Here is a 13,115-nt window from a genome sequence, read left to right as displayed (position 1 = left end):
GCGGTGTTTCTGTTTCGTTTATGAATGAACTGCATTTTTAAACGATTCTAGTGAGTCAATGATTCAATTACCCATTCATAAAAGACAGTCACGTACTTCATTCCTGAATGAATCAGCTGTTCAAAAGAATTGAATGAATGATTCAGTGATCAATTCATCACTTAACTTAACAGTATCAAATTGGAGGATAGAGTGTCAGTAATGTATAATAAGATTAAACACTCAATTTTCAGTTAATGGCATTTCATTATTGATGATATATATATATATATCTATCAATCATACTATTTATTATTTTAAAATGTATTTATTCATTTTTCATATTTGTATATTATTGTTTTAATTAAAATTTTAAATGTATAAATGTATTATATTTCTATTTTTATATTGTTGCAATTTCTAACAATAATAGTATTATGTAGTTAGGTATTTTATTATATTTCAGTTATTTTGTTTTATTCAGGGGTGCAAACTCGTCAGGGGTGAATAAGGTGACAAACCAAAATACCCCCCCCCCCCCGCAACATACACACACACACACACACACACACACACAGGTGTGTTAAAACTAAGGGCAAGTTAATTCACATAGCACATGATTGGTCATTGTGTTCACGAACTCAACAGATATGACTGTGATTGGCTACAATGATCATCTGCACATAGACGGATCACAGTCACAGTCATATCTGTTGAGCACGTGAACACAATGACCAATCAGCGCTGTTTAAGAATCTGCTCAACAGCGCTCAAATGTTAGCAGGAAATGGACGGATTTCAGTACCGAATGGTATCGCAGTCAGTATTTTTGACAGCACTACTTTAGACCTGGATTAAAGTCATTATTGCTTGAGGTGATATTCATGGATATTCACGGTTTTGATTTTTTTTTTAATTGCTATGAATGATAATGCTCATTTTTGAAACAGAAATGTCCTAGCCTTATGAGCAGTTGATTTATGCTAATGGACTGTTGTGTCAATAAGTGTCCCTAATTGGAATTGATTCTTGCGATTCAAAAATCAATATTGGTTCATCAAAAAGACGATTAAAATACATTAATCAATACTGTCAACCAAATGGGTGCTCAAGTTCAGAGGCCAAGCGGGCCACATTTAAACCACATAAAATGTGAAGGGTCACAAATTACAATTTGCATCATCAGACTTTAAGACAATATTTGCAGATTTACTGATTTAGAAATGCAGCTTATTACTTATCTAAGTCTTGCCTGTCCATGTCCTATTTAAAATAATACTGAACATGAAAAGAAATTTTTAAAAAAAAAGTAAAAATCTGAAACAAAAAGTGGATTAAAAGCTTGTTTTGCTATATTGATGCAAAAAAAAAAATGCATTCATACTCAAACAGAGCATTGAACAAACTCAAAATGCTAAAACTCAAAACATTCTTGAGCAAATATAGTTCACAAATTTCTTTAGAAAGAAGTATTATTTTTCATATTTAATCCCCTAAAAGGGCGGAGTGCACAACGCTGAGCGCCAAACATATGCAATCTATTTCATTCATACTGGACACCAGAGGGCGCCCTCATGCAGAAACTCCACATGCACATCACAAGTGAAAGAACTGATGCTCCAGGAAATCCCTGGCTGTATCCGAAATCGCCCCCCTTATACCCTCATTCACTATTCCTTACATTAGTCCACTCATACTTGAAGGAGTGAATGAAAACGAGTGAGTGAATTCGGACACTGAGTGCACTGGAAGGACTGCCGCTTTGCTTGCTTTTTAATAATCATTTGAAACGGGCAGCTCCAGTAAGATTAAAGGGATTTATCTTGAACTCTGTCACGGAAATTATGTATAAACCATAGTTAAACAATTTAATAATCAATTTACAGTGAATTTGTACCTGTGTTGTATTACGCCGTGGACGAGCGCGGCTACAGTAAAACTGCAGCTGTGGGCGCCATCTTCTGGCGAGACGTGGGAATTCATTCGGCGCGCAACTCTCGCAGTGCATTATGGGTTATCTCTAGCCGTTGAGTGTACATCAGTTGTACTCTCATTTTTGCGGTGCATTGTGGGATTGAATGAGTGCACTCGAGAACATCCACTATGGTTTCAGACACCACTAAAAATGGCTGTCCACTCAAATAGTACCCTATTTGAGGGTATAGGGGGCGATTTCGGATACAGCCCCTAATACGAGCAAAGACCAAGCGTGCCACACCAGTCCTGAAAGTGAAGCCAGAGCGTCTTGATCGCCCCCAGGTGGCTGGCTGCAGTATAGGTCATAAACCCCATCCTCTCCATGTAATCTAATGGGACGTGAGACAAACTAAATAATCAAAATTACACTTCAAGTTAATTTTTCCCAAAGATGGTTTCCATCATTTGAGGTAGTTAAGTCGTGCTGATTTATGTTTCAGTGTTAATTTTTCTAAGAAGTTTGCTTTTAGGTAGTTATTTGATGCTATAAAAAAACAGGGTGTGGTGTCAAGATTGTGAGCTTGCGATTGGGTCTGCGAGAGTTTGGTACCTTTGATACCATAGCCCCACCTCACGACACTACAGCGAAGACTCTGGCTCCAAACGAATCTCTACTGCGCAGACTCGGGCTCCAAATGACGTCATTTACTCAAGATGACAGATGCTTTGGCTTCACTTTTCTATAGTGGAAGGAAGTGGAGACTCCCATCTTTTTTTACAAGGAAGTGGAGGTCTCCACTTCTTTTTTAGGAAGTGGAGACGTCCATCTTTTTTTACAGTCTACGGCTCAGCTATCGCTGTGACTGAATAAAAAGATGATAAATGCTTCAACTGATCAAACATGAAGACAGTAGTAAACACACAATGGGGCACTATATGGTTTATCTGTGCTCTTCAAGCCATTTCTGGTATTTTCATAATAAAGTATATTTATAATCCAATTTTAATCGATATAGCCTTCATTACAGTATTTTCTGCCTCATTCTGTGACAAAAAGTGCACATCATATCACAAAATGAAGTTATTTCGAACACTCGACTGATGTTGTGGAGTAAAATCATGTTATTAAATGTCCTCTTTTCTTGGACAATGCTTCTCTTTAAGTTGTTTGGGACATGTTGCTGTTTAATTGCACGTTAGTGACAGCACTACTGCTACTGTTATTTTACTACTGCTATTGCATGCATTGTATTAAAAAAAACAAACTGCCTAATATTTTGAGCACAAATTGTAATAAAAATACATTAATCTTCAGCATGACACGGACCACAAAATTCATGCAGACGGGTCGGATGCGGATGTTGAGTACCCCGGGTCTACATACTAGTACATATTAAAATGGCCCATTTATAATATATAGAATTTTATTGACTTTCCATACTGACCAATTATTAAAGAACAATAAAAGGTGAGTTTGTTTAAAAAAAAAAAAAAAAAAGGGGGCTTAAGACCTTCTTATAAAAAGTAAGATATGAATATCAATGACACTGTCCAATGTCTCAATAATATCTTACCTCTAGATGAGTACCAGGCCCATACATGTCCCAGATCTTTCTTTTGCGAATGTCCATGCCCTTTCCAGGATGCTGAAACCCAGGAGTAAATGACTAACTGAGGCCTTAGTCGGTTTCATCAAAACAGAACAGAGTGCATGACAGGTGCTATATATACACACTGAACAATATGATAAACGCAACACTTTTGTTTTCGCCAGGACACCCAGATGACCCCCAGAGACATATCCCCAGTGAAAACCTCGAATGAATACAATAAAACTAAAAAAATAACAAAACTAAAATATAATAAAATACCTAACTACATAATACTACTATTGTTAGAAATTGCAACAAAATTAAAATAGAAATATAAACTTTTGAACTGCGGGTTTCGTCTGGTCAGAGGAGAACTCGCCCCCCGACTGAGCCTGGTTTCTCCCAAGGTTTTTTTTTTCTCCATTCTGTCACAGAGGGAGTTTTGGTTCCTTGCCGCTGTCGCCTCTGGCTTGCTCTGGATTGTTAAAAGCGCTATATAAATAAAGGTGACTTGACTTGACTTTTTCTATGTACACAAAAGGCCTATTTCTCTCAAATATTGTTCACAAATCTGTCTAAATCTGTGTTAAGCCGGGCTCACACTGTGCGATTTTTTTAAAGTCCTTTAGGATTGTACTTGTCAGACTGTACGAACATGATGATCATGTCACACTATGGGATCTCAGTTGTCATTAATGTCAGACTGTACGACAGTCAAGACGAGTTAAAAACGGGTGCGCGCAAGAAAACTTGTCCGAACTTTTACATTATCAACCCATATTACATTATCAACACATACACGTCCAGTAGAGGTCGACCGATAGTGGATTTTACCGATACCGATAGCTAGGTTGGACCACACTGGCCGATACCGATTAATCAACCGATAGTTTTCAAAATGGAAACTGAAAGAAAGCTAGTGTTATACTATTTAAAAAAAAAAAAAAAAAAAAGCAGTAACAGTACTGAACCATACATTGTAAATGAATAAAAATATTAATATTATTTACTATATTGATCATTAGTTATTTCATAATTTGCTAATATTAAAAGAAGAAACTTTAAAATTTAAAAAATGTAGCGTATTAGTTGCTAATAGTGAATGTTGAAATGAACACACTTTAACAAGGAACAATACTTCTACAGTTTTCATTAATGCTACGAATGGACTCTTGTTAAGTATTACCATTTAATTTCAACAATCATGCTTAAAAGATGGCCATCTTTAAATATCTACACAAGGCCATAGCATTAAAATTACATACATATGGATATTGTATGTGTATTAGTGTAACGATGCGGTTGAACGATTCACGGCATTTTCAATGGAAGTGATCATCTATCTCTGAGTGGGGACTTGGGAGTGAGCAGGCACGCGTGTCATTATGTAGTCGCTTGGAATGCACTTGGTGAAGGGAGCGTAATTTCCTCATTATCTTCAGCTGGGATGTTCCCGTGACAACGCAGCACGGTGTGCAAAAGGCCAGCAGATTCGCTGGCGGACAACCGGATTAAAAAATACATTTCATAATTTTAAAAGTTTTATATATATTATTTTTATATATTATATAGCATATTTTAAAAACTTTTAAAAATATAAAATGTATGTTTATTTGCAACAGTTATGCTAACAATAAAAAGACTATTGACATTTAAACAGCGACATCTGCTGACGCACACCGTGCTGCGTTGTCACGGGAACATCCCAGCTGAAGATAATGAGGAAATTACGCTCCCTTCACCAAGTGCATTCCAAACGACTACATAATGACACGCACGTGCCCTGCTCACTCCCAAGTCCCCACTCCAAGGGGATAGGGATGATCACTTCCATTTGGAAAATGCCCGTGAATCGTTCAACCGCGATTCGTGTATCGTTACACCCCTAAGTACTCACACACTATGCTTCTATTTTTTAACACTTAATTAAAAAATTAATATCTAATAAAATAATTACCTAATAAAAAAAAATTAAAAAAATGTTAGTCACACACCGGGAAAAAAAAGCGCAGCGCTGCGTCTAGGAGAACTCAGAGGTATCACACACACACACAGACCAGACGCTTTGCGTTCAATTCAAGTGGCGGTCTAAAACAATTTATTTAATCCCCAAACGGACATAAGTTTGCTATGGAGCAAGTGGAAAGAGAAATCGCGATCTATTACAACTCTCTATATGAAGCATACAGACTTTATTAGAGCCACAGAAAGACAAACGTTTTGCTGAAAAATGCACAATACATAATTTATAGCCTATGGTGAAGTCATTGTGTACATTGTAGAACCTAGTCGAAAAGAACGCACAAATATAATCTTAACTCAGAACATCCCAAGGAGTTCCTCCCTCCACGCTGTGTCGTAAAAATTAACAAATGACCAACACAACGCCACAATTCTTTGACTAGCGTCTGGCCATACTCTCCTTATCACATCGAGAGACTCGTAAACCATGATAAGTTTGAGGATGAAATGACCGCGCTACATCTGCACGGAGTTAAGAACAAAGAACTGCTTCTTTGGAGAGGTTCCAGAATCAGAGCGTTCGCGATACTGCGACCCCACTTACCATAAACTACGCTTCTGCTAAACAAAAAGTGACTGACTTACAGCTTCGTCTGAGTTAAGAGGATCACCAGAGCCACACAACGTGATACTCCTAATGACCTCAAGACCTCAGCTTTGGTCTCCCGCCTTCCAAAGGAATGCGCTCTTTTTCTCTTCTTCTGCAAAAGAGCTCCCAAACTTTTATGGACTTCGCCGAAAGGACAATTAAGAAAAAAAAACTGCTGCTATTAAAGCAATATACTCAAGAGGCAATATATATATGAATGTGGTATTTTATGCTTGTTTATCTTGCTGTGGTTATTAGAATTTAGGATATTTTAATCTATGACTTAACCCGTGTAAGTATGTAAAAATTTTAGGTATTCCATATGACAAATACATGTTTGATGTCTTATATATATATCTACAGTCAGGTCCATAAATATTGGGACATCGACACAATTCTAACATTTTTGGCTCTATACACCACCACAATGGATTTCAAATGAAACGAACAAGATGTGCTTTAACTGCACATAATTTATAGCTTTAATTTGAGGGTATTTACATCCAAATCAGGTGAACGGTGTAGGAATTACAACAGTTTGCATATATGCCTCCCACTTGTTAAGGGACCAAAAGTAATGGGACAGAATAATAATCATAAATCAACCTTTCACTTTTTAATACTTGGTTGCAACTCCTTTGCAGTCAATTACAGCCTGAAGTCTGGAACACATAGACATCACCAGACGCTGGGTTTCATCCCTGGTGATGCTCTGCCAGGCCTCTACTGCAACTGTCTTCAGTTCCTGCTTGTTCTTGGGGCATTTTCCCTTCAGTTTTGTCTTCAGCAAGTGAAATGCATGCTCAATCGGATTCAGGTCAGGTGATTGACTTGGCCATTGCATAACAGTCCACTTGGTGTATAGAGCCAAAAATGTTAGAATTGTGTCGATGTCCCAATATTTATGGACCTGACTGTATATATATGCTTGGTGTTTTATGTTATGCATGGTGTGTTTTAGTCTGATCTTTGCCTTATAACTGTCTTTGTGAATAGATAGTGTGTAGTATTGGGTTAAAGCTCATCTCAAATGCCAGAAGTTGACTGTATATGTCGATTTTCAGTCTCGTATGAATGATGAATACTTTTATAAGAAGTTATTAAGAAATGTGCCTTCACGAAGAGAAGCAGTGCTGGGCGGGGCTCCGCCCTACAGAGACAATGTGATTGGACCAAACAGTGAATAGGATGGACTCAAATCAGTCTGATAAAACAGACACCCAGCTTTGGAAAAGCAGCAGAAGAAAAAAAACTGAGCTGGAAAAAACTTGGCTGGTTGGAGACTTTGGTCTCGCCTCACCCGCCTACAGCCTTAACATCAGGTTGACCATCCAAGACTTCAACACTCTGTCAACTTCTGACCAACAAAACCTGCAAAGCCTGCAGCGTAAGAACTTCAAAGCCTTGCCATTCGCGTGCTGCCAGGAAGCCAATCCAAAAAGGATTCCCCGAGTGACGTCACGCGACAACGACACATCAGCGCGAAAGTCCGGGATTTCCCTCAAGCAACCATCCAGAGAGAAGAATAGCCTTCAACTCAAAGCAAGTAAACAAACAAACAATCTCTATTTGCTGAGCTGATTTGAATGAATCTTTAAAAGATAACGATAGTCAAGTCCTCTGTGTGTGACGTCTTCAGGTCGTCTTCATTCTCAGGAAAGAGAATACGTTAACCTTAAACTTTCTTCAAACTGCCTTTATCTTGTCATAACGTGTGTATGTGTTTTGTTAGTATTGTATCATAGAATAGCAAATAAACTCTCGTTTCATTTTTAATGAATGGTCTGGTGCCGTGATTTTCAAATCTGAAATTATTTGCCAAAGATTGTGTTACCTGTTGCTCAAAATTTCCCAACCAATTCTGTATTATTATTGTGGCCACGAGATAAACAGAATTGCTAAAATATACTGGTTTAATGCTCGCTGGCTCGAGTCGTTAAGAAAGTATAAATTATACGTTTTGATTAATACCAATTAATCAGACTCAGCGAATCTCTATGATTCGATTTCCTAAAGCTAAAATTCAAAATAAAAGCTTAAATGAGGAGCTAATCAAATTTATTACATATAAATTAGAGCTAAATTCCTTACAACATTCACAATGATTTGGGACAAATATAATGTAATTTAATAGAAAACTACAGTATGTGAATGGTGCTCTGTTCCGCGGCAGGCTTTTCTGTCGGCTGTATTTAAATGCACGTCTGGAGTTTCCCGCTCTGTGCGGTTAATCGGCTGTCGGTGAACATGTCAAACCAGCAATCAACGACTACAGATTTTAGCCTAGGATTTAGGAATCTTTTAGGATTTTCAAAATTTGTCTCATTGTGCGTTCACACCAGACGCGACTTGCGCTAATAAATCACGCTATTCGTGCGTAGTTGGACGCTTGAACATTTTGAGTTTACTCGCTTCATTCGCGCATGAAATTCACTTCACAACAGACGCGAATTCGCGTCAAGGAGGGGCTTCTGCCAGGCGGCTCCAGTCTCATTACACTACACTGGTCCAATCACAAATAACTATTTTTTACTATACTATTGTGAGTGTATTTGCAATAGGATATAATTAGAATGAATGTACAAATGTTTGCCATAAGTAGCCTATTCTAGTCTTAACATAGAAATAATATTTTTATGTAACAAATAGGCTATAAATCATGATTTACTATGTTGTGCACAAAGTAACGCACCAAGCAAGATATAGCTTTTTATTCCTGTTTCTATAAAAGTACGAAGATGTATCGTACAGCTCTGGGTATCCACTTACAGCGACGATGATTTTGTCCTCCATTGTTGTTTCGGATTTCTGCCTCCCTAGCTAAGTCGTAATCACATCACTACTACAGCAAGCTCCTGATTGGTTAACACGGTGTGAATTTTCGCCAAAGTTCAGATTTTTCAACTTGCCCGAAACGCTCAATTCGCGCCGCTTCATTTGCGCCACCTCATTCGCGTGAATCGCGCCGCAGGATGTCCATTCGCGTCTTTGCATTGACTTAACATGTAAATTACTCACGCTTAACGCTTCATTCGCTTCTGGTGTGAACGACCAAATCGTGGCCAAAATCGCACAGTGTGAGCCGGGCTTTAGTGAGCACTTCTCCTTTGCCAAGATAATCCATTCACCTCACAGGTGTGGCATATCAAGATGCTGATTAGACAGCATGATTATTGCACAGGTGTGCTTTAGGCTGGCCACAATGAAAGGCCACTCTAAAATGTGCAGTTTTATCACACAACACAATGCCACAGATGTCGCAAGTTTTGAGGAAGCGTACAATTGGCATGCTGACTGCAGGAATGTCCAACAGAGCTGTTGCCCATGAATTGAATGTTCATTTCTCTACCATAAGCCGTCTCCAAAGGCGTTTCAGAGAATTTGGCAGTACATCCAACAACCTCACAACCGCAGACCATGTGTAACCACACCAGACCAGGACCTCCACATCCAGCATTTTCACCTCCAAGATCATCTGAGTGTACAATATTTGAGAGAAATGGGCCTTTTGTGTACATAGAAAAAGTCTTAGATCTTTGAGTTCAGCTCATGAAAAATGGGGGCAAAAACAAAAGTGTTGCGTTTATAATTTTGTTCAATGTAACTCCCTTTAAGCCCTTGGGGAAGCAGTCAAATTTCTAATCTCTTGTCTAATTAAACATTACAGAATAGTAATGGTTTCTCATTGTATTTTATTTACACAGACTTCACTGTATCATTAGTTTTAACACTGGATGAATATTAACAGAGCTCTACATGGTTTGGCAATTCAACACTGCAGCAAATGAATTAGTTAACCTACCCCTTCATTGTTTAATATGTGAACCAGGAGGCCATTTCCACAGCCAAGATCCACAAAGGACTGTTTGGTTGTTGTTCCATTTTCAGCACGCTCTTCACCCCATAAGATCTGTACAGGAGACAGAAAGACAGTGTTGTTTTCTCTGATACACTCAGAGTCAATAAGATGTTTATGAGTCCATTTGTTTACCATGCACTATATATTTTCACAGCTTTCTACATAGTCTTTTATGTATAAACTGTCAGAACTATATGCATTAACTACTCTTAAATATATTCAGTAAATATTGAGGGTGAAACTATAATAATTTGATTTCTAAAAACAAATATGCATAATAATCAATCAATAGTTTGACCAACCAACCAACAAATATGTAGCAATGGCAACATCTTCAAACACAAACTTCTCTGGATCAGTAACTTCAGGCCAGACCTTGAAAGAAGAAAATAAAATTGATGATTTGTAGTCCTCCACTATATGCAAGTCCTATGCATATAACAAACTATTATAATTTTATAAAATGTACAGTAAAAATCAATATATGTATAAAAAGAGATGGTTTTTGTTGTTGTTTTTTTTTAAGTAATAATAAAGATTTAGGTACTTAAAGGATTAGTGTAACAGACTTGCAAAAAATGTTTCCGGAATACTCTTTTGTTGGTCAAGACAAAAACAGATAGTCATGTTGCTTAAACATAGCAGTTTTTTGATAGCACCACAGGGGAGATCAAAAGATGACTAATGATTGATTTAATAAACTTAGTAGCGGGGGCAGAATTGACTGCCTTTATTTCATAATTTTACTGTACTGAGTAACTTAATCTGCACTGTATGACACTATTAACACCCACTGCCAACATTTTCAGCTCTGAGAAGTGAGGGCCCTCTTGGACAGAAGAGTGTGTGGCTGGCAAGCAGTTGGGTAGCCTATAAATAGGTAGTTAATGGGTTTTGTGCTTTATGTGGGGAGGCACAAGAGAATAGTGGTCGACCGATATAGATTTTTTTTTAGATGCCGATATAGATGCCGATCTCTGCCAATGCATATTTGCTGAATGCTCACAGTAGATGAGAAGCTATTATAACATTTACTAATAATAGAAAAAACAAAGGATATAATACATTTTCATATACCCTTTACTAACTTTTTTAAAATTTCTGTGTAATAATTTATTAGTCAGAAATACAAAGTTCTGGCATGAAACTTTAGATGGCGAAATCCGATAGATCTAAATCGATATGACAATGACATCATTATCATACAGTCATGGCCAAAAATATTGGCACCCTTGGAAAATATGATCAAAGGTGGCTGTGAAAATTAATCTGCATTGTTAATCCTTTTCATCTTTTATTTGAAAAATTCACAAAAATCTAACCTTTCATTGGATAATACGAATTTAAAATGGGGAAATATCATTATGAAATAAACGCTTTTCTCAAATACACGTTGGACACAATTATTGGCACCCCTAGAAATTCTTATGAGTGAAATATCTCTGAAGTATATTCCCATTCATATTCACAATTTTGAGCACTCCAGGGTGATTATGAATATGAAATTATCCAGCCATGGCTTCCTGTTTCACAGAAATATAAATAGGAGGGAAAACTAAGACCAAATTCCCTTAATCATACATCACAATGAGAAAAACCAAAGAGTATATTTTTGATGTGCAGTAAAAGATAATTGAGCTTCACAAATTAGTAAAGTGGCTTTGAGGAAAGAGCTAGAGCAGTGAAAATTCCCATTTCCACCATCAGGGCAATAATTAAGAATTTCCAATCAGCATAAAATGTTACGAAACTGCCTGGAAGAGGACATGGGTCTATATCATCCTAATGCATGGTGAGAAGGAGAGTTTGGGTGGTTAAAGACTCTCCAAGGACCACAGCTGGAGAATTGCAGAAAATAGTTGAGTCTCGGGGTCAGAAAACCTTAAAGAAAAAAATTGTCATCCAGCATATTCAGTTATCAGACACGACTGGAACTTCAAATGGGACTGGCTTCTATGGTCAGATGAAACAAAACAATTAGCTTTTTAGCAGCAGACACTCAAGATGGGTTTGGTGAACACAGGGATAAAAAGTACCCAATGTGTACAATGAAATATACTGCTGTATTTTTGATGTTGTGGGCCTATATTTCCGCTGGAGGTCCTGGACATCTTGTTTAGACACATGGCATCATGGATTCTATCAAATACCAACAGATGAAAAATCAATAAGTGACTGACTCTGTTAGAAATCTTATAATGGGCCATGTTTGGATCTTCCAACCGTACAATAATCCAAACACAAACCTCAAAAACAACACAAAAATGGGTCACTGAGCACAAAACCAAGCTTCTGCTATGGCCATTCCAGTCCTCTGACCTGAACCCTATAGAAAATGAGTGGGGTGAACTGAAGAGAAGCACCACCAACATGGAGCTGGGAATCTAAAGGGTCTGGAGTGATTCTGGATGAAGGAATGGTCTCTGATCTCTTGTCAGGTGTTCTCTAACCTCATCAGGCATTATAGGAGAAAATTTAGAGCTGTTAAACTGGCAAATGGAGGTTTCAAAAAGTATTGAATAAAAGGGTGCCGTTAATTGTGGCCAATGTGTATTAGAGAAAAACATTTATTTCATAATGATATCCCCCATTTTAAATTATTTTATTATCCAATGAAAGGTTAGATTTTTGTGAATTTTTTAAAATAAAAGATCAAAAGGATTAACAATGCAGATTAATTTTCACAGCCTTCTTTGATCATATTTACCAAGGGTGCTGATATTCTTGGCCATGACTGTATGAGCAACCATAAACAAGGTTAAAATAAGTGTCATGTTAGCAGTCTGCATCGTATGCAGGAGTGAAATATTAAGCATATTAGCAGCAGCATTTACACATCTATGTTTATACAGCTTGAGCAAATGCAGTCTAGAGCATGTAATCACTCGGAGGACATGCCAATAATAACAGACACGAAAACAGGCTAAATGAAATAGGCACTCGGTTATGCATTTCAACCTGGGTTCGCTACATTCAGCGGCATAATCTCAACGTCACATTCGTTTAAATTCTAAGGTTGATGTTTCATTATCTGTGCTGAGTTTGCGGTCGATTCAGCTGCACACAGCTTCAAAAGCATGCGCCTTTATCGATCCTAATGTAGGGTATATGTCGGACATGCGTTCAGCTGGGATATCTAAATCGCCCCAAAATGTCC

General features: G+C 37.6%; 1 protein-coding gene across 2 annotated transcripts in view; it reads right to left on the bottom strand.

The window, feature by feature from the left end:
* trmt44 (tRNA methyltransferase 44 homolog) overlaps nucleotides 1–13,115 on the bottom strand; it is a 126,704-nt gene that overhangs the window by 92,842 nt on the left and 20,747 nt on the right. The window contains exons 4-6 of one of the 2 annotated variants that reach the window (XM_058782954.1): nucleotides 10,265–10,333; nucleotides 9,902–10,009; nucleotides 3,471–3,542 (exon numbers count right to left, since the gene is read on the bottom strand). In XM_058782954.1, the coding sequence (XP_058638937.1) occupies nucleotides 3,471–3,542; nucleotides 9,902–10,009; nucleotides 10,265–10,333 (249 nt within the window). The remainder of the gene's footprint in view (nucleotides 1–3,470; nucleotides 3,543–9,901; nucleotides 10,010–10,264; nucleotides 10,334–13,115) is intronic. The other variant, XM_058782955.1, reaches the window with a different exon arrangement.

This window comes from Onychostoma macrolepis, chromosome 07 (assembly GCF_012432095.1).
Source record: "Onychostoma macrolepis isolate SWU-2019 chromosome 07, ASM1243209v1, whole genome shotgun sequence".
Classification (NCBI taxonomy): domain Eukaryota; kingdom Metazoa; phylum Chordata; class Actinopteri; order Cypriniformes; family Cyprinidae; genus Onychostoma; species Onychostoma macrolepis.
This window is presented reverse-complemented; position numbering and strand designations above follow the sequence as displayed.